The 22,656-nt window shown below is 41.4% G+C and overlaps 2 protein-coding genes across 3 annotated transcripts; one reads left to right on the top strand and one right to left on the bottom strand.

Annotated features, from left to right (window-relative positions):
* The first annotated feature begins 645 nt into the window (after positions 1-645).
* ergic3 (ERGIC and golgi 3) lies at positions 646-17,558 on the top strand. Of its 2 annotated transcripts, XM_035778507.2 has the most exons (14): positions 646-1,046; positions 2,376-2,446; positions 4,153-4,240; positions 4,520-4,639; positions 4,814-4,907; positions 5,204-5,369; positions 5,934-5,991; positions 7,421-7,435; positions 7,925-7,956; positions 8,036-8,132; positions 11,019-11,083; positions 11,320-11,456; positions 16,153-16,208; positions 16,572-17,558. In XM_035778507.2, exons 1-14 carry the CDS (start codon positions 959-961, stop codon positions 16,649-16,651), a joined length of 1,167 nt encoding a protein of 388 aa, XP_035634400.1. In that variant the 5' UTR covers positions 646-958; the 3' UTR covers positions 16,652-17,558. The 2 variants fall into 2 exon arrangements, with proteins under 2 accessions (XP_035634400.1, XP_035634401.1); XM_035778508.2 differs by lacking the exon at positions 7,421-7,435 and having other exon boundaries at positions 648-1,046.
* On the bottom strand, positions 7,746-9,326 carry romo1 (reactive oxygen species modulator 1). Its single transcript, XM_035778509.2, has 3 exons — positions 9,159-9,326; positions 8,627-8,757; positions 7,746-8,413 (listed from the first exon to the last, which is right to left on the bottom strand). The coding sequence occupies exons 2-3, from the start codon at positions 8,755-8,757 to the stop codon at positions 8,305-8,307; spliced, it is 240 nt and encodes a 79-aa protein (XP_035634402.1). The 5' UTR covers positions 9,159-9,326; the 3' UTR covers positions 7,746-8,304.
* Positions 17,559-22,656: the final 5,098 nt, after the last annotated feature.

Raw genomic sequence — 22,656 nt, 5'->3', positions numbered from 1 at the left:
GACAAGCTGATCATAGCAAAAAATAAAATACCTCTGCATTTCCCGCTGTGTAAACACATTGCAAATAGGCTCGCGATAACTCTTGAAAAAGTTGGGTACCTGATATTCAGAGTTTAAATAGCCACATTTATTTAGCCACGGGAATCCGAATGAATAAAGCCAATACACAAACGGTGGGCCTAAAACATGGACGGTTGCAATTTGGTGCAGTCCAGACAGGCCTTGATTTCAACGTCCAATGACAGATTTTTGGTCCGGTCCGCACCAAATCTGAACCAATCATAGACGTCTATGTATGGTTCAGACTTTGTCCGGTCTGGACAAGACTTGATTTGGCCCAAACATAAACGTCTATAAATTACTTATTTTCAACTTTCATTCAGAACTGAAAATGAACCGGATTTCAACATCAGGAAAATACATATTTTTCAACGTCCGGAAAATGCCCTTTCAGCGTCCTGGAAAATAAACATTTTAAACATACGGGGAAAAAAAACGTTCCCCCTTTCATTCAGAACCTAAATTTAACCTAACTTCAGGGTCTGGAAAATTCGTATTTTAGACGTATTTTCAACGTCATTTTGCTTACTGGAACTATTCTAGTTTTGCAGGGTGTCATTTTTGGTCTCGCCAATGGCGGTAGAACGGCAAGGACCAGCCCTGTGTATAAACTAACTCCCTTCCTAGACAACTTCCTTCACAACAGCTCTGCAAATAGCAATAAGTATGAATGCCCTGCCTTCTACTGTAAATACTGCATGGCCAATGCAGACATCAGATTGACCATGAAGCGCCTTTAATTCTGCTAGTTTATACAAAACTCCCAAATTGTAGTCAATTGTAGACCCTTGTGCGGTCAACGCTGATTGGTTCCTTACGCATGCACGCCTTGTGTACCGGAAGTGAATGTCGAGGACTGATGTGTCAGGAATTCTTTCAGCCGATGGTATGAAAGAAGATGGACACACTAAATAAACTGAAACAATTTGATGCATATCCGAAAACGCTTGAGGATTTCCGAATTAAAACATGCGGTGGAGCTACAGGTGAGTATTTTTTTGTGCAGAGTTCTAGTTACAAGCATAACACTAATATTATCCCCAATTGCTAGCAGTAGCATAACCCATTCATAGACGCTAACTACCTTGAGCGCCTATATTGACGATATTATCTTTTGGCCGGCGAACTTTTGTTAAGAGCCCCGATGCTCGTTCTGAACGTTAAAACGCATCGCTTGCGGTACGGTTTTTGGAAACGAAAGGAATGTACCTTTTCCTATCACCCAGAAATAATCTTACATTACTACACATTTTATTGTTAGGGTTCCCACACAGCCTTATTTTCATGTTTAGAGCGCTTGTTTACGGAAAACAGACAGAAGGCAGAGGCGTACAACTAAGTCTCCGAACACCTGTGTGTTAACGGAAGAAGATGCCACAAACGTGTTGTCACTGAAAAATACTGTCAGCTGCAACTGTTAAAACAGCGTACAGTAAGTGTATATTTAGCATTTGTGAAATTATTTTTATGTGAGGGCTTTATACGTTTATAGAACCGTACCGTAGTTGAGAATCGATTCATGTCTGTATGGTAGTATTGGCTGTTTTGTCTGCCAGAGCCAATTCGCTTCTAAACAGAACATGTAAGGTCCTTGGACTATAGAGTACCATAGTATGAGTGTAATACCCATCAAACCTCGCGGTCAAACAGGGAAATGGTTACAATCGTTTTTCCACCATTAATTTATTTTTACCATAGGGGATTCTAGAACAATTTTAATAAGGTCTGTGTTTCATGTAGGTTTATCCTGGCGTGACATTTTGAAAACCGTGTAACTCTCTCAGACATGGTGACTTATCTATTTATTTGCCTGTACCCACAACAAATGAAACACAAATTAGCTGCTAATGTGGTATTCATTAAGAACTACAAATGACATGATGATCTGGAGGAGACTGCCGAATTGAGACAATGGTAAAAATCTCTGGATTAAATATCTAATGTTAGCTAAGTTTAGTAATTCATACATTGGCTACATTTCTTTATATTTATCTCTTAGCAAAGGTGCAAGCTAAAGATGATGTGCAGGAGCTTGCAGTGATTTGTTTTGATGCTAATTAGTATTTTCCAATCTGGATTTATTTTTGTATTTTTTTAAATAGAGCTGAATATCTTGATAAAATTCACCTTGTCGGAGAGAGATTTACATGGTTATCAAAACGTCACTCCAGGGTAAGCCTACATGAAGCATAGACCTTATGTTAAGTGTTTCTACATCTGGGGGGGAAACGGATGACTAGCTACAATAGTTTGCTAAAAATCAATGGGATTTGGTGATATTCTGACATGCATTTTTGTCTTTACCCCTTTTACAGTCACCATCATAAGTGGTCTCATCATGTTGATCCTGTTCTTCTCAGAGTTGCAGTATTATCTCACTAAGGAGGTGAGTTCATGTGATTTCTTTCTGAAAATAGTCAGGTACACTAGTGCAGGTATGCCAGCCAGGTATGTGGTTAAGAAGCTAGCTCTAGGGCCTCCCGAGTGGCGCAGTGCATCTCAGTGCTAGCTGTGCCACTAGAGAACCTGGTTCGAGTTCAGGCTCTGTCGCAGCCGGACCACGACCGGGAGAACCATGGGGTGGCGCACAGGGTCATCTGAGTTAAGGGAGGGTTTGGCCAGCAGGGATGTTCCTGTCCCACTGCGCACTAGTGACTCCTGTGGCAGACCGGGCGCAATGCACACTGACACGGTTGCCAGTTGTACGGCGCTTCCTCCGACACATTGGTGCGGTTGGCTTCCGGGTTAAGCGGGAATTGTGTCAAGAAACAGTGCAGCATGGTTGAATTGTGTTTCGGAGGATGCACGGCTCTCGACCTTCGCCTCTGTACAGGAGTTGCAGTGATGGGACAGGACTGTAAACTACCAATTGGATACTATGAAATTTGGGAGAAAAAAGGGGGTAAAATAATAATTAATAAGTGGCTTGCTCTGTGTGGACCACACTGAACGATTCTCTACGGGAGAACAGGCAACTAGGAGAACAATGGAGTTGAGTGGCGAATTGTGAGAGCGGACTGGAGTTCTAACATCGCATAAAATAACATTTTTATCAAAAGCATATTTCAGCACCCAAAGAATAGCTTGCATTTACACTAGTCGCCGCTCAACTCCATTGTAAATCGTTGAGTTTAGTCGGCTAGGAGAACAGGGAACTAAACATCTAGCTTGCTACTCTGTTTAGGTTCAAGCTTTGCATGTCACACTTATTCTAGTTTGTAAACACTTAAGACAGACAGTGGTATTCAAACTTTCAGCCAAGCCCTTTGCAATTTAAAAAAATGTCTAATTAAATATCAAGTAAAATTTTGGTCTGATTAATCAGGCTCTAATGCATGATTAATTGGTATGTACAGCCTGAAACATTGGAGTGCAAAATTGTTTAAATGTTCCTTACAAGCCAGAATGTTGAATAAAATTACATTTGAACTTTACTGGTTGTCTGTGCAACTGGTAGAGTAAGGAAAGTATTGCTTACCCAACTTTTTAAAGAGCTGGTAGGTTTGCCACTGCCAGCTGAATGTGAGGGAATGTAATTCAGTAGTGTTTACATCGGTTGTGTCAGTAGATTTAAAATACACACCGGAAATACAAGCCAACAGAACTATATACCTACCAGCTCTCTAAAAAGTAGTGTAAACAATACTTTCATGTGGATATGTTGTAAAAAAAAATGTAGGGTGGCTGCAGGACAAGCCTCACAGACAACCGTCAGAGTACATAAAAATACCTATATATTCAACATTTTGGATTGTAAGGAACATTTACATGATTTTGCACTTCAATGTTTCAGGCTGTATAAAAACAATTAATTGTGTGTTATAGACTGATTAATCAGACAGTTAATTTCCACTCCATTGCCACCTGGGCAACTGGGAATAGTAACATTTCAATGGTGGTTGAAGTGCTAAAATACAATGACTGGCCTATTTGAGTATGATTAGAATATAACAAATGTTGTGTTTTTCTTATTAAGCCATCTGTCATAACTTTTACCCACAATTCTTTGAAACTCCAGCTATTGGGCCCGGTCCACACTTTAAGTACACTGCTTTATGACTTGCAAAAATTAATATCGTTCTGCCAACCCAGGTCCATCCTGAATTGTTTGTGGACACATCACGAGGAGACAAACTGAAAATCAACATTGATGTGATATTTCCTAACATGCCATGTGCCTGTAAGTAACTTTAGAAAAAGACTTGTGTTCAGACCTAGCATGCATCATCACATTAACTTACATGTGCACAATTAACCCCTATATGTGCTTGTTTATATGAAATTATAAACAAGGACGAGGAACAAAATATGACATTTTATCTGAATGTGTAAGGTTAGGCCTACTTCAACTTAAAATCTTCGGTAATCTCTTTAGGGTAATTGCACAGATGTACATGAAGCTATAGGGTAATTGCACAGTTGAAGTATATGCCATTTGTAACACCACCTTGTCCTTCAGATCTAAGCATTGATGCCATGGATGTTGCTGGAGAGCAGCAGTTGGATGTGGAACACAACCTGTTCAAGCAAAGACTCGACAAGGAGAGCAATCCTGTCACTACAGAGGCAGAGAAGCACGGTAACCATCTTGTTAATTAGCTTGCTTGCAATGTCATTATATTTCTTGAAGAGCATTCTATACCTTGGAGAGCAGTGCGGTTCTCCCTCATAGGGAAATATAAGCTGTATGAATTGTATTAAATAGTTCATGTTTTTCACTCTGTCATGGAATTTGTTTTGTCATCTCATGTAGATTTGGGACAAGAGGAAGGTGACATTTTTGACCCCAGTAAGCTAGATCCTGAGCGCTGTGAAAGCTGCTACGGAGCAGAGATGGAAGATTTGAAGTGAGTTTCCAAGACATGAATGCCTTCCAAGGCATTACAGAACATAGAGTGCATCTACTACACCATCTTCCCATGATGGAAAAGGGGGTTTCTCTGTCAATTTCATAACTAAAATCCCTTGACTGTGAAATTGGACTTGCTACAATGTATTTGAGGTTTTGTTTTAAAATATGACTGCCATCCCACCTTTTTAAGACCTTATATATTTTTCAGAACATAGACCATGAATGAATGAGATTATCTATTGTCCAAAATGTTAATGTGACATTGACATATTTCCTGTGCTTTTCTTGTAGGTGCTGTAACACCTGCGATGATGTACGAGAAGCCTATCGCAGGCGGGGTTGGGCCTTCAAGAACCCCGACACCATTGAGCAGTGCAAGAGGGAGGGCTTCAGCCAAAAGATGCAGGAGCAGAAAAACGAGGGCTGCCAGATCTACGGCTTTCTGGAGGTCAACAAGGTAACTAGTCTTCAACGGATAAGTTGGCTAAGTTCATAATCAAAAGAATAGTCAGTACTCGCACTCTGATTTACACTCCAAGGGGATGTTTTATTTAATGGCTGACAGTTGGGGCGGCAGCGTAGCCTAGTGGTTAGAGCGTTGGACTAGTAACCGGAAGGTTGCAAGTTCAAACCCCCGAGCTGACAAGGTACAAATCTGTCGTTCTGCCCCTGAACAGGCACTGTTCCTAGGCCGTCATTGAAAATAAGAATTTGTTCTTAACTGACTTGCCTAGTTAAATAAAGGTAAAATAAAATAAAAAAATGGTTGACAGTGTTTAAACCATTGCCTGGTCTTCAAATGGTCAGGATAAAAACAACATGATTTGTTAGAAACAACAACAAATGAATCATCACTTTTTGGGAGCATAATTCTGTGTGGTTATTTAAAAAGAAATAGGAATGGAAGAGTACTGTAACTGGAAGTTATATTTTGTGAGGTGCTTTAATGCATTTATATACATTTTCAATCTGTAAATATTACGTTCATTGTCTGTCTTTAAACTCTTTGTTTTTTTGTTAGGTGGCAGGAAATTTCCACTTTGCCCCTGGAAAGAGTTTCCAGCAGTCCCATGTTCATGGTAAGACCTGCATTTTACTATCCTAAGTGTGGACAACCCAAATCTGATTTTCTTTCTGTATCCAATCTTTTTTTCTGACTGTCCACAAATTTGATCAGATTTGTGCATTCATACTGATCTGAATTGGGCTGCCTATGTAAACGCAACCCTGGTCGAAATGGGTTGGTCCCCTGGTCTTATATCAATTATCCAAGGAAAATAAGAATTATTTTACCCATGACAGAAAGTCAATCCTCTGAATTGCATAAAGACAAATGGGTAGCAGACTGATTTGGGTTGGGAATCGAAAAATTGCTTACTTGCTACCAGAAACACCTTGTGATTTATTAAAACAGTCTGTCTCAGACCTGGTACAGACCCTTTTGTAGTGTAGTTTGCCCCTAGCACATTCTCAGACGATAGCAAGGAAAGACCAATGTTAACCGGTAAGTTCACTTGCAAGTCACTAATGCCAGTAGGCATTTCTAGTGCATCCATAACTAATCTTTCCAGTAAATCCTTTTGTAAATGGTGCATGTTTTTCTTTTTCATCGTTCCTTTCGTTGTCTTATGCTAGACTTCTTCCGTTCTTTCCTAATAGGATCCGCTGCAGTCTCAGTAATTCATTTTAGCTTTTTTTTCTCATGAAAACATCTGATCTTTATGGCAGAGGTGAAAATGTGTCAAACTAAGTAGCTCTTTTTTTCTACATATAAACGTAATGTTTTGACTGTAAATGGATAATTGACTCACTTGCTTTATCATTGTTGCCTACTGATAACACTAACATACTAATCAAGTTATTTTGCATTGACACTTACACTCTGGATAAAAATGAATGTCAAATGTATTAATTTGTTTGGCATACTGATTGCAAAACATTTATTGCAATGGATTTTACAAATTAAATCATGTTACTCGGCTTGACAGAAGTCTGAATTGCACTCCAACTGTGGAAGCGGGCATAATAACAGAAGTCGTTACTATAAATATTCTTCCTGATGTAACTGTGTGACAATACAGGCATATTTGTCATTGAGGCACTGTTGTAATTTCATTTACCCTAATAACTTATTTCTCAAGAATTGCTGATAGAGTAGCATGGTACATAACGAGATGAAGTTGTAGGCCCAAAGTACTATACTCTCAACTTGCTTGGAGGCATTGAAAGGTTTCTTTTGTCATAAACATCAAACATCATGTACAGAAAGTATAGAGCAGAAGGATTCACCAGCTCAATGCTGATTTTATTTACTAGACTAGTACTACTGTCCATGTCTGCTTAAAGGCAGAAATAAGAGACAAGAATCCCTTTTTGATAACAATTTGGCCATATATGAAATACCAGATGTGATGAACCCCCTTCAGAGGCATATTGCCTTTGGCCAGCCTCTTTTTCTATGTAGCCCAACATGCGTCATATAGTGACTCTTCTCTCTTCTTTCTGCAGTGCACGCTGTGGAAAGTAAGTCCATCTTTTGTAGCTTTTATTTTTGTAGTAAACGTCCCCCCCTTACCCTGGTCCCAGATCTGTTTGTGCTCTTCTCTACTCCCTTGCTGTCCTTGTCAGGACAATGAGTTGACGTAAGAGCACAAACAGACTGGCACTCAGGCCACATCCCTCCCTTCTAAATTGATCCAGTCAAATATCAAACTTTGTTTATGAAGAGGTTGTCAGTCAGAATTGACCCTGTTATTAAATTAAAGCCTAGCGAAGACGACCAAAGCTGCTTCTAACTTGTGGTTTAAAACAGTCCTTTTGAATAACCAGCATGTGATTGTTGGTTTGATCTTTATTGGAGTAATCTAGATCACATTTCAGAGGCGCTAAACAATTATAACTTGTAATGGGAGAGTCGTAGATTGAGTAGTAAGCCCTCATAACTGCCAGAACATAACTGATGATGCTATCAGATCACAGCATTACTAACATCTTGTCTCAAATTATTTTCAGTTCATGATCTGCAGAGTTTTGGACTAGACAACGTAAGTACATTTGACAAATCTTGTCTTGCCCAGGCAATGTTCTCCATACACGTGAGCACTTATTTGTGTTGTCCTACAGATCAACATGACTCACTTTATCAAGCATCTGTCCTTTGGGAGAGACTACCCTGGTATCGTCAATCCTTTGGATGGTACAGATGTTGCAGCACCACAAGGTTAGTCATCCCATTTATCAAAAGCCCCACACCAAACATTTGGCCTACTACCAGCAATTGAAATCACAGCATTTATTGACATTTCTCCATCGTTCTGGGACAAAGTGTGACATGGGAATGAGTTATGACAAAAGTCCCACTATGTAATTTTCAGTAAGTATGGTAGGTGGTCTCAGCAGCGGATGCCCATCCCAATGGACATAAATGTACCAAATGTGCCTCCACTCTGCATCATTGTCTTCCCAACTCCTCCCATCAGCTCTCTGCCTCTCATGCCAACCCTGAGGGAAGAAAAAATACAGCATTTGAACAAAATGAAAAAACAATAGTTCTATTGAACAAACCACAATATGCAGTGTGGATGCCTGCGACAAAATCATGTAAAGAAATATGATGCCCAAACACACTATTGTATTCTTACAAAGTGTATTGCATTTCAGTGTAGGATTACTTGTAATAGGTAGATAGCTAGACGTTGGGTTAACTTAACTAACCTTAGACAGGAAAAGGTTCCAAACATGGCACCAGCTGCCATCCCAACAGCGAAGCCCATCATGAATCCCATTTTAATTCTGTCAATGCAGGCTGGCTGTTGCTGGCCATACGGTCCTACTGCCACTGGCATCTGTATTGAAAGAAAGCACAACCATCAAAATGCATGGCAGGTTCATGAATCAGTTGCGCTAGCTAGGCGTTTGTAGCTAGCTTGCTACGTCGTAAGACTACACCAGTGGCTAAGCTTAAACGGCAAGTTAAGCTCGCGGAGTTAGCTAGCTAAACTATCAACGTTATTTGCACAAGACAGACATTTGCCACCGAAAACAGATTGATATGTAGCTAATGTCACGAACGTTGTCCACCCTTTATCTCGAGCTTCTGTTTACCCAGCTAGCTAGCTGCGTTTTGGCTAGCTAACTGGTTTGCATGTCACCTAGGTCAGGCCTTGAAGACATTTGAAAAGATAGTTAACGCCCGACTACATATATTTTTCTATCATCACTATTATTCACTCTAAGCAGCACTTACCTTGGTTTATTGCGTAATGTGAGTTATCGGTCACTAGAGAAGAAACCCCTTTTCGATGAGACGAGGTAGTTTGGAATGCTGTACTAACAGGCGGCCATTACTTGAGAGGATTGCGAAACCAACGCAGTGGAGACAAAGATCAGTTCGTGAACGATTCGTTTTTCTGAGTGAGTCGTTCATTTTAGTCGTTCCTTTGACCTGCTAGCTGCAATGAATTCTACAGCAGGATTCAAACGCGTTCCGAACAACAACTCTGTCATATGTGCGCAGGAAAATAGATAATGCTGCAGGCAGCATAGAGAACAGATTTTGTAAATGTATTTTACCTTTATTTATCCAGGTAGGCTAGTTGAGAACGAGTTCTCATTTACAACTGCGACCTGGAATAGATAGTTGATAGCATGGTGCAAAAATGAATGCAGTTGACTATTGAATATTATGATGGACACAGCTTTGAAGAACCATAACATACACAGACTCTGCTCAACAAACTCGAGAACGAATCGTTTGTGTTCCTGCATTTCGCGAATGAATCACACTCACGGCAGTCAAGCAATAATGCATTTCGCCAAGAGTCATTCACGATCTAGTCCTTTTGCGGCCAAACTAGATCTCCGTTTCAAATGTACCAATAAATAGTCGTATTTGTAAGCTTAGCATTCAACAAATGTACATTTGTTTAAAGCACGCTTCTACAAGTGTCACAAATGACCGCTCCAATAAACCCCTAATGGTGAACGAGAGGCTTGTAGAATTATGACTATTTCGGGGGTGGGGGGTGTGTTCAACGATAGGGGTCCACCGTGCTCTGGGCATTACTGACTCAAATGAACGAAGTTAGTCAACAGATTCGTTCTTCTGACTGGACGAGTTGAAAAGATCCGAGTCAGTAAAAAATAAATAACTTCCGGTCACTTGATGGGTTGACCCGATAGAAATGATCCCTTTTGTGAACGTCGAGAACCGAATCACATCTGTGAAAGGATATACTGCAAATTTGAGCCCCAGGCATCGATTATCTGGAGATAAGTTATACTAACATTCTCTGAAGATGGTAATTCTTGACTGATTTTTTTTTTTGTAGATCAAAATGTATTTGTCACATGCGCCGAATACAACAGTAGTCCTTACCATGAAATGTTTACTTACAAGCCCTAAACCAACAATGCCGTTTTTTAAGAAAATATTTACTAAAAAAGTTTTTAAAAAGTAACTGGTAGTAGAGGTCCTGGATGGTAGGAAGCTTGACCCCAGTGATGTACTGGGCCGTACACACTGCCCTCTGTCGCAGGCTTGTGGTCATATGCCAAGCAGTTGATATGCCAGGCGGTGATGCAACCAGCTCTCGATGGTGCAGCTGTAGAACTTGTTGAGGATCTGGTCTCCTGAGTGGGAAAAGGCATTGTCGTGCCCTCTTCACGACTGTCTTGGTGTATTTGGAACATCGTAGTTTGGTGGTGATGTGGACACCAAGGAACTTGAAGCTCTCGACTCGTTCCACTACAGCCCCGTTGATGTGAATGTAATTTTGTCATGTAAAAAATGTATTTGAACTCTCATTTCACAATCTGAGATAATGGTAGGCAACGTTTTAGGCTTTACATTAGACATATGCTATTTTTCTAAGCACTGAATGAAGAGTTGTTTGTGAGCCAAGTGAATGGCTCTTTTAGGTGAACAGAGCAAAAAGATCCTGCTCACCAAAAAGACTCAGAATGCTCATTGGTGTGTAGCCTGCTAATTATGTGGTGTCAATCTATAGCGCCACCCTGCGTTCATGCTGAGTGAAATGTTGCATTTCTGCAGACTACATGGGCTCTGCTGCTACACATTACAAAACAATCACTTGTTTTATTCCAGCATCCATGATGTATCAGTACTTTGTGAAGATTGTCCCAACCATCTACGTGAAATGGGATGGAGAGGTGAGTATACATTAGACATGACAGCTGTGAAATGAACTCAGGTGGGTAGTTATTGACCGTACCAACACATTTTAGCTATTTGATGGAGTTAATTTAAATGTGATATAGCTATAAAATAAATTAAGGGAATTAATTGTTGTATATTTCCCTGTGCATGACTGTTTATGCATGCTAAGAAAGGTACTTAGGCTTCATGGACAAACAGGGAAGTCTTTTGTATTGCTTGTGTCTTACAGGTGGTTAAAACAAACCAATTCTCTGTGACCCGACATGAGAAAGTAGCCAATGGGCTGATCGGAGACCAGGGCCTACCTGGGGTGTTTGTATTATATGAACTCTCCCCCATGATGGTGAAATTCACAGAGAAACAGCGGTAGGTAGCTTAAAACAAAATTGAAAATCCATATACAGTTGAAGTCAGAAGTTTACATACACCTTAGCCAACTACATTTAAACTCAGTTTTTCACAATTCTTCACATTCTCTTCAAAATTCCCTTTTTTAAGTGAGTTAGGATCACCACTTTATTTTAAGAATGTGAAATGTCAGAATAATACTAGATAATTATTTATTTAAGCTTTTATTTCTTACATCACATTCCCAGTGGGTTCAGAAGTTTACATGCACTCAATTAGTATTTGGTAGCATTGCCTTCAAACTGTTTAACTTGGGTCAAACATTTCGGGTAGCCTTCCACAATAAGTTGGGTGAATTTTGGCCCATTGCTCCTGACAGAGCTGGTGTAACTGAGTCCGGTTTGTTGGCCTCTTTGCTCGCACATGCTTTTTCAGTTCTGCCCACACATTTTCTATAGGATTGAGGTCAGGGCTTTGTGATGGCCACTCCAATACCTTGACACCATTGTACTTAAGCCATTTTGCCACAACTTTGGAAGTATGCTTGGGGTCATTGTCCATTTGGAAGACCCATTTGCAACCAAGCTTTAACTTCCTCAAATCAAGTTTATTTGTCACATGCATAAACATCTGCTAACCATGTGTATGTGTAGCGAAATACTTGTGCTTCTAGTTCCGACCATGCAGTAATATCTAATAAGTAATATAACTTAACAATTTCACAACTACCACCTTATACACACAAGTGTAAAGGAATTAATACGAATATGTACATAAAAATATGAATGAGTGATGCCCGAACGGCATAGGCAAGATGCCGTAGATGGTATAGAGTACAGTATATACATATGAGATGAATAATGTAGGGTATGAAAACATTATATAAAGTGCCATTGTTTAAAGTGGCTAGTGATACATTTAATTACATCAAGATGGCAAGATGCAGTACATGGTATGGTGTACAGTACATACATATGAGATGAGTAATGTAGGGTATGTAAGCATTATAAAGTGGCTAGTGATATATTGATTACATCAATTTATCCATTATTAAAGTGGCTAGAGTTGAGTCAGTATGTTGGCAGCAGCCACTCAATGTTAGTGATGGCTGTTTAACAGTCTGATGGCCTTGAGATGGAAGCTGTTTCAGTGCCCCGCTTTGATGCATCTGGACTGACCTCACCTTCTGGATGAGGTGAACAGGCAGTGGCTCGGGTGGTTGTTGTCCTTGATCTTTTTGCCCTTCCTGTGACATCGGGTGTTGTAGGTGTCCTGGAGGGCAGGTAGTTTGCACCCGGAGATGGGTTGTGCAGACCTCACTACCCTCTGGAGAGCCTTACTGTCATGGGCGGAGCAGCTGCCGTACCAGGCGGTCATACAGCCCGACAGGATGCTCTCAATTGTGCATCTGTAAAAGTTTGTCAGGGTTTTTGGTGACAAGCCAAATTTCTTCAGCCTCCTGAGGTTGAAGAGGCACTGCTGCTCCTTCAACACCACGCTGTCTGTGTGGGTGGACCGTTTCAGTTTGTCCGTGATGTGTACGCAGAGGAACTTACATCTTTCCACCCTCTCCACTACTGTCCCGTCAATGTAGATACGGGGCTGCTCCCTCAGCTGTTTCCTGAAGTCCACGATCAGCTCCTTTGTTTTGTTGACATTGAGTGTGAGGTTATTTTCCTGACACCACACTCCCGAGGGCCCTCACCTCCTCCCTGTAGGACGTCTCGTCGTTGTTGGTAATCAAGCCTACCACTGTAGTGTCGTCTTAAAACTTGATGATTGAGTTGGAGGTGTGCAAGGCCACGCAGTCGTGGGTGAACAGGAGAGGGCTGGGAACGCACCCTTGTGGGGACCCAGTGTTGAGGATCAGCAGGGTGGAGATGTTGTTACCTACCCTCACCCTCTGGGGTGGCCCGTCAGGAAGTGTAGGACCCAGCTGCACAGGGCGGGGTCGAGACCCAGGGTCTCGAGCTTAATGACGAGTTTGGAGGGTACTATGGTGTTAAATGCTGAGCTGTAATCAATGAACAGCATTCTTACATGGGTATTCCTCTTGTCCAGATGGGTTAGGGCAGTGTGATGGCGATTGCATTGTCTGTGGACCTATTGGGGCGGTAAGCAAATTGGACTGGGTCTAGGGTGTCAGGTAGGGTGGAGGTCCTTGACTAGTCTCTCAAAGCACTTCATGATGACGGAAGTGAGTGCTACAGGGCGGTAGTCATTTAGCTCAGTTATCTTAGTTTTCTTGGGAACAGGAACAATGGTGGCCCTCTTGTAGCATGTGGGAACAGCAGACTGGGATAAGGATTGATTGAATATGTCTGTAAACACACCAGCCAGCTGGTCTGCGCATGCTCTGAGGATGTGGCCGGAGATGCCGTCTGGGCCTGCAACCTTGCGAGGGTTAACACGTTTAAATGTTTTACTCACGTTGGCTACAGTGAAGGAGAGCCCGCCGGTTTTGGTAGCGCGCTTTGTCAGTGGCACTGTATTGTCCTCAAAGCAAGCAAAAAAGTTGTTTAGTCTGTCTGAGAGCAAGGCATTGTGGTCCGTGACGGGGATGGTTTTTCTTTTGTAGTCCGTGATTGACTATAGACCCTGCCACATTCCTCTTGTGTCTGAGCCGTGTAATTGTGACTCCACTTTGTCTCTATACTGACACTTAGCTTGTTTGAATGCCTTGCGGAGGGAATAGCTACACTGTTTGTATTCGGTCATGTTTCCTGTCACCTTGCCCTGATTAAAAGCAGTGGTTCGTGCTTTCAGTTTTGCGCAAATGCTGCCATCAATCCACGGTTTCTGGTCAGGGAATGCTTAGTGGTTAGAGCGTTGGACTAGTAACCGGAAGGTTGCAAGTTCAAACCCCTGAGCTGACACGGTACAAATCTGTCGTTCTGCCCCTGAACAGGCTGTTAATCCATTGTTCCCAGGCCGTCATTGAAAATAAGAATTTGTTCTTAACTGACTTGCCTGGTTAAATAAAGGTTACACTTTTTTTTTTTTTAAATAGACGCTGTGGGTACAACATCACCGATGCACTTGCTAATAAACTCACTCACCGAATCAGCGTATTCATCAATGTTGTTGTTCGACGTTATGCGGAACATGTCCCAGTCCACGTGATCGAAGCAATCTTGAAGCATGGAATCCGATTGGTCGGACCAGCGTTGGACAGACCTGAGTGCCTGTGCTTTCGTCTACCTTGTTGTCAAGACACTGGACATTGGCGAGTAGTATGCTCGGGGGCAGTGCGCGATGTGCCCGTCTACGGAGCCTGACCAGAAGACCGCTCCGTCTGCCCCTTCTACGGCGTCGTTGTTTTGGGTCGCCGGCTGGGACCCGATCAATTGTCCTGGGTGGTAGGCCAAACAGAGGATCCACTTCGGGAAAGTCGTATTCCTGGTCGTAATGTTGGTGAGTTGACATTGCTCTCATATCCAATAGTGCCTGTATGTAATAAAACCTAAGATTTTCTGCGGTAGCATTTTAAGAAATAACACACAAAAAAACAAAATACTGCATAGTTTCCCTGGAAAGCGATGCGGCTATCTCTGTCAGCGCCGAGGAGTCACTGATGTTTTGAGATGTTGCTTCAATATATCCACATTATTTTCCTCCCTCATGAAGCCATTTCTTTTGTGAAGTGCACCAGGCCCTCCTGCAGCAAAGAACCCCCATAACATGATGCTGCCACCCCCGTGCTTCACGGATGGGATGTGTTCTTCGGCTTGCAAGGCTCCCCCTTTCTCCTCCAAACATAACGATGGCCATTATGGCCAAACATTTCTATTTTTGGTTCATCAGACCAGAGGACATTTTGCCAAAAAGTACGATCTTTGTCCCCATGTGCAGTTGCAAACCGTAGTCTCGCTTTTTTATGGTGGTTTTGGAGCAGTGGCTTCTTCCTTGCTGAGCGGCCTTTCATGTTATGTTGATATGGGACTCGTTTTGCTGTGGATATAGATCATTTTGCATCTGTTTCCTCCAGCATCTTCACAAGGTCCTTTGCTGCTGTTCTGGGATTTATTTGCACTTTTCGCACCAAAGTACATTCATCTCGAGGAGACAGAAGCATCTCCTTCCTGAGAGGTATGACGGCTGCGTGGTCCCATGGTGTTTATACTTGCAAACTATTGTTTGTACAGATGAATGTGGTACCTTCAGGCATTTGGAAATTCCTCCCAAGGATTAACCAGACTTGGGGAGATCTACATTTTTTTTTCTGAGGTCTTGGCTGATTTCTTTAGATTTTCCATGATGTCAAGCAAAGAGGCACTGAGTTTGAAAGCAGGCCTTGAAATACATCCACAGGTACACCTCCAATTGATTCAAATGATGTCAATTAGCCTTTCAGAAGCTTCTAAAGCAATGACATCATTTTCTGGAATTTTCCACGCTGTTTTAAAGGCACAGTCAACTTAGTGTATGTAAACTTCTGACCCACTGGAATTGTGATACAGTGAATGATAAGTGAAATAATCTGTCTGTAAACCATTGTTGGAAAAATGACTTGTGTTGTGCACAAAGTAGATGTCCTAACTGGCCAAAACTATAGTTTGATAACAATAAATTGGTGGAGTGGTTGATCAATTTGTTTTAATGACTCTAACATAAGTGTATGTAAACTTCCAACTTCAACTGTAGCATTGTCATTGTGTAGCCTATTTAAATAATAAGATGTGTGTTACATCTAACATGTTTGCTCTTTTTTCAGATCATTCACTCATTTTCTCACAGGAGTGTGTGCCATCATAGGGGGTGTTTTTACAGGTGGGCACCTCTGCATTCAGACAAACAAAAGGGTGTAATGGGTTTGCTAAAGATGTTGCATAAAGCTTATTTCATTATTAAATGTTTTTTTAATTGTTATCACTGGGATAGCGTACACAGATGTTTTAACTTTCCCATTTTACAAATACAGTTCACATAGAAAAAACATTTTTCACTCACTAAATCTTCAATATAATTTAATCTAGTTTATAATTAGTGATGGCTTTCTCAGTTTGGAGGTACCATGCAGTATTGGAGGTAATGTTTTTCATTTGTTGGAATTAACCATATGGACAGTGGTTCTACTGTATGTGTGTCAGAGATGTGTCATTTTATATACTGTGTCTTGTATCTTTTTCCCAGTGGCTGGACTCATTGATTCATTGATATACCACTCTGCAAAAGCCATCCAGAAGAAGATTGAACTGGGCAAAGTATCTTAGTGGAGTGTTTGACACGAGCAAACCAGCCTGTTCATCAGTCTCCGGAGGGGCCTATCTGGAAAGGGGAAGTGACTACAAACTGACTCACGCTTCCTAACATGGCAAAAACCACTAAGAATCTGAAAAATCTCCCTCAATATGGAAAGGAACTTTGACTGCTGTGTCTCCCATGTTGTTCGTTTTACATCCCCATCCATAGAAAGAATGAAAGACAGAATCACTGACCAGAAGAGGGACTTAACAGAATTTTTTTGAACTCATTTGATTCATCCCCAGTCCTTACAAACTGATATTTTATTTTGCCAATCTCAGCTACCCTAAACATACTTTAGTGGCCAGTGGACATATTTATCCTTGTTTATCCCAAGCCTTAATTTCTAAATATGTACCCTTCTTTTACATGTGTATTGCTTCCCCATCACAAATTAAGTATTTGATATGATATGCGACCCGGGCAGGGTGAATGTGGTTTTTTAACGTGTTCAGGGGTGTATTCATTAGTGCAAACTGAAGCAAAAAGTTTGGCAATGGAAACGGGAATCTCTTATTGGACAAGTTCAGGTAGGTCCCTCCCCGTTTTGGCCTGTTTGCTTCTAGTTGGTTCTTAGTGAATACCCCAGAGTGATGGAAAATTCTGCCTGTTGTTGAGGACTACTTGAGGAGACTGGATTATGCAGTTTAATAATGTTTTTGTTCATTTGTTGTGATTGCACATTTTGAGATCCTATTCAGGGGCCTGGGTTGAGTGAAGGAGTGTGTGTGTGTAAGAGTGCACACGTGTGTGAGCGCATGTGTTGTCTGGTGCTGTGCACAGCCTATTTTGTGTGTGGGAGAGATGTATTTATATGTTGATTGTCCCAAACTGTTTTTAAAATGACAAATAAATGTTGAATACACCAGCCTGTAATGTAATGATTTGTCTGACATTTTGTGTACACAATGTGTCCTCTGTCCAATTCCTGTCTCAGGAACAACCACAAGTGACAGATTTCAGAGATCTAGAACCCTTAACTGAAAAATGTATGGAATTTATTTTAACTCACTTGCTTATGGCTTGCTTTAGCTCTTTGCCCTTCATATAATTGTATACAGCTGAAGGGGACCATTTATTTGGGTGAGGGGTTTCTTATTGAACACTTCTTAAACTGGCTGGTTTGAGCCCTGAGTGCTGATTGGTTGACAGCTGTGGTATACCACGGGTAAAATACATTTATTTTAACTGCTTTAATTACTTTGGTAACCAGTTTGTAATAGCAATAAGGCACCTTGGGGGTTTGTGACATATGACCAATACACCACAGCTAAGGCCTGTGTCCAGGCACTGTGTTTCGTCGCGCTTAAGAACAGCCCTTAGCCGTGGTATATTGGCCATATACCACAACCCCTCGGGCCTTATTGCTTAAGTATTGTACGTGACTTTATTTTCATCCCTCTTCTGGGCCTTGACTAATTGACTTCTTCTCTAGTGTGAAGTACTTAGTCCATCATTACAATAAAAATATACGGGTCCTGTTATACAAGTTAGACCTTACGGTATACTCTGTTGCGAAAGGACTACTGATATCTGTGGAATGTCAGTGATAATGTCACTTCCTCTCCAAGCTCATGTGCAATAGCTTAAGGACAAAGAGGTTACCAACCAAATGATAATTGTAGCTGTATGAGCCTATAGCGGTCTCTTTTCAGTGATATCTTTGTCGAAGTAGGCTACTGTTCAATATCCTTTCCAAATGAGCTGGGGATTTGTTTCAGCCACAAGGGGGAGCACCGGTTCTTTCAATATACCCAGCTAAGTACGCTAATAATTGTGGGAATTAAAAAAATGAGTGAAATACCATCCTAGACAGCTGAATAACATTATTGTGAGTAACTTCCTGTATATGTGTCACAGCCACGTATCTATGAGCCATCTTGCTCTTGAATGGCTTATTTTTAAACGGGGGCCCAATGTTGACCCACAATATGCCTGTACAAATGCCTTATTCCGTAGTTACACTCATACAATGCTAATTCCCTGGGGAGTCTACAGCTGGAATTGCATTTCCATTGCATGTATTCACTGGAAGCTCGGCCTCTAACTCCCACATCCTGCCGTTTGGATTGTGATGCAATCATCCACACAAGAGCATGAGGGGCGCTAAGCAAACGGCTTTGAAAAGTTGCGGATGTTTTTTTTAGCTTAGCTGGGAGCTGTATGAGTCTGGTGAAAGGAAAGGCAATGTCAGTGAATCTGGCTCATGCCCATCACGGCCGGCGTATTTGGAGTGTGGGAGAGGATAGGATTGTCTATGGCACGATTCAATGACCACTATTTCAAATGGATACTCAAAAAGAAGTGATTCACAACCTCTTTTAGTTAATAAACCCCCAATCACAATTTGTTCTACCCAAAGTGCAACTGATCATTCAGCCTATGTTCTTATGAGTCTTGCCAAGTACCCCCTGTGGATAGGCCAGGTACCCCCTGGGGTACTAGTACCCAAGGTTGAGAACTACTGCTCTAAGGCATAAGTATAGGGGGTGGAGAAAGAAAGGGAAAGTATAGGCCTATAGTGTAGGGTTTAGCTGACATGAAAAAAGGTGCTGTTACAACTTTGACTTCAAATAAATGCGCACTTGGTAGTACAAAGATTCTTTACTGTACAGTAGTAGTGCAAAATCTACACTGGCCAGTCATTTTATAGTGGAGGTGATTGTGGAGTTTAGACCAACAACAACAAAAGTTCTGCCTGGACGAGTGCTGCATATCAAGCGCTTACATCATTGGAAATCTATGACAAGGATTTGGATCCATGACAAGCATCGCTATGACAATAGATTTTCCAGGATAATTAAATCGCATTTAAAGTGCTATTTGACTTCGGGCATCCTTGCAATCTTTTTTATTTATTTTACCTTTATTTAACTAGGCAAGTCAGTTAAGAACAAATTGTTGTTTCCAATAACAGCCTAGGAACATTGGGTTAACTGCCTGTTCAGGGGCAGAACGAAAGATTTGTACCTTGTCAGCTCGGGGGTTTGAACTTGCAACCTTCCGGTAACAAGTCCAACGCTCTAACCACTATGCTACCCTGCCGCCTATGAGGCTAATCTTGAACTAATCACTAGATGGGGGACTACATAAAGTGACCAAACCACAGATTATTCAGACTTCATCCACTCTTCTAAACAGAGGGCAGAGGGTTCGGAGAGACAGAGAAAAGAGAGGTAGTGGGGGGGTGAACATTTAAAAACAGCTTACTTACCCTTAATTCTCAATGCATTCCTCATTGATTGCTGTGTTTCAGGGATGCAAGAGAGCATTCAGGCCAGCAATTGAACAGTGGATAAGAATCAAGCTGTATTGATTGGCAAATGGTCTTGGGTATGCGCATGAGTGGGGGAGACATGGGTAGCACCCAGGTGTGATGGGGGCAGGGGTACTCTGCTGCAGCATTGAATGTCATAAAATAACTGTAGGGGATGGATGGTGGTTGCTGTGAACTTCTTTTGACCAGAGCTCTAAGGGCACTCGACAAAAGTAGTGCTCTATATTGGGACTAGGGCGTGTTCCAAATGGCACCCTATTCCCTATATAGCAGACTACTTTTGTCAAATGCCTATAGAGCTCTGGTCAAAATAAGTCCTCTATGTAGGGAATATGGTGCCATTTGGAAAGAACCCAGTGACTCTCTCCTCATATAGCAGCAAATTACAGTCGAGATACAGTCAGGTGCAAAAGTAGGAGAGTTTATGTTCTTAGAGAGCTTATGTAACAGAGATAAGAACGTGCCATAAGCTCACTTCACAGCTAGCTTGAAATGTTGCCAAATGGAGCTATTGAATTTAATTATTTTCAATATTTCAAGTGATTGGTACATTGTCAAGTAGGACTGTCATGTTTGTTTCCAATCACAAGACCACTGGTTCAAGTCTGGTATGGGGACATGGAAAGTCGAGGAAGCTATAGTGTTAGCCAGAGGTGTGGACTTGAGTCACACAAAATTGGTTACAAAATTGAGCTACAATTGGTCGCTTAAATCCTGCCTGATGTTACTGCTGTTCCTAAAACCATTGGCATACATTAGCCCACTGTAACCACACAGAGTGTGTGTGTTAAGGTTGGGTGACTGTGTACAAGCCTACATCGCCAGATTGCTCCCCATAGTGATCCTTGATAGTCGATCACTATGGGGGGGTCTTTCTCATGGCTCCCCATGTATTTCCATGGAAATATAACATTTATTTGGAAAGTAATAAATATATAGATATTTTAAAAGCATTCATGATTTGTGTAAATGTAATATACTAACTATTACTCTTAATAAAAATATGAAATGGTATTACATTTGGTGAAGAGCACATTATGACTTGTTTAGGACTCAAAACTCAAAGTTTAGGACTTGAGACTTGACTTGAGACTTGACTTGATACTTGACGGTCTTGACTTGAGACTTGACTCGGGCTTGCCTGTCTTGACTTGGGACTTGAGACTTACTTGTAAAACAATGACTTGGTCCCACCTCTGGTGTTATAGCAGCACACTGATGTCAGTTTCACTTACAGCTTTTCATTTCCCCCCCATTCTTCATATAGATTTATTTGACACAACTAACTCTGCTTGATATAGGCAGAGAAGGGACACCGTTGTTCCATTTTGACATATATTTTTTTCCACTCCTATATTACTTCATTTCAGAATAACTTTTACATGGATTCCGTTTTTACATGAGATTGAGGACATTTGTCAGCAGGCTACGCTTCTTATATGAGCCAAGGGCTTAAGTAATGTAAGCCAAGTTTTTATGCTACATAAAGAGTAAGCTCAAATGCCATTTAGGTAATTGCAACATAGAAATTACGATAAGTTATTCTCGTAATAAAGAAATGGAAAGCTATGGCAAAATGCTAAAGAGCATACATTGTTTTCATCATTTGGAACTATTTGGAACCGCATTGCAAGGCTAGAGTGTCCAGCAGTGCTAGGCTGGAGTGTCTGGTGGGCCCCTCTTCACTCTTAGTGTGAAACAGGCTGTGAAATGTTAGGAGTTCAGTGGGTCATGAGAATATTGGCTCCCTGACCCTCCCATTCTTGAAAGGACTTAGGTGAACTTTCACAAAAAAAAAATCTTACTCTCAGAATAATTTGTTAAATGGAATTCATGCAGCTTTTTTTTTGCATTTTATTGATATTGGACACATTTTATACATATTCATATGAATGATTGATATCCAATCAATTTCTGTCATCATGTGCAGTGCTATCCATAAATCCAGTTTTCAATGCTGCCAATATTTCCGTTTTCTTGATTGTCCATAATTGAGTTTCATAATGAATTGAGGCTCATAATAAATTGAATCGGCAAAGCCCCTATGTGCATAGGCAAGCCATATTTTGGCAAGCCATATTTCATCGGGCCCATATAGCAGCACACACACTGTTAAATTTCATGACACTCGTGGCAGCTGGAGTTTGCCATATAAGACTGGCCCCAGTGTTTCTCAGAACTTCGCCCCATGAATGACTGGGGTTGTGAATGTCGCTGGCTCGCATGGTGTCAGGTTTTGGGTCAAGTGCGGGCACCAACTGACTAGTGCTTTGCCCTATATGGCGAGGACTCTCATAGCGCTAGGCAGCAATGTGCCACGCTGAACATACAGTCATAAGACTCCTCTGGCATCTGGAACAGCTCTCCGTTCCCTCTCTTTTTCCCTCCCTCCCCCTTTCTTTTCCCTCGTTCTTTCTCTCTGTCTCTATCTATGTCAGAGCAGTCCTAAAAATAAATACTATGGTATTGCTCCAGACTCTGAGTTCTTCCACCACTAGTAACCTCTCTCTTTCCATCTCTCTTTCTCTTTGCTCCCACCACCCACACTCTATCTCTCTCTCTTTTCCCCCCTCTCTTTGCTCAGCCCTTTTTCTCACCACAGTTGCAGAGTTCCTAGTAATATTTCCCGTAGGATTCACAGAAGAGCGCCTTTACTTTCCAAAACTCCTGCAGCCCTTTTTTTCACTTTCACCCACA

The sequence above is a fragment of the Oncorhynchus keta genome, chromosome 10, assembly GCF_023373465.1.
Source record: "Oncorhynchus keta strain PuntledgeMale-10-30-2019 chromosome 10, Oket_V2, whole genome shotgun sequence".
Taxonomy (NCBI): domain Eukaryota; kingdom Metazoa; phylum Chordata; class Actinopteri; order Salmoniformes; family Salmonidae; genus Oncorhynchus; species Oncorhynchus keta.
Note: the sequence above shows the minus strand (reverse complement) of the source record. Positions and strands in the feature narration are given on the sequence as shown.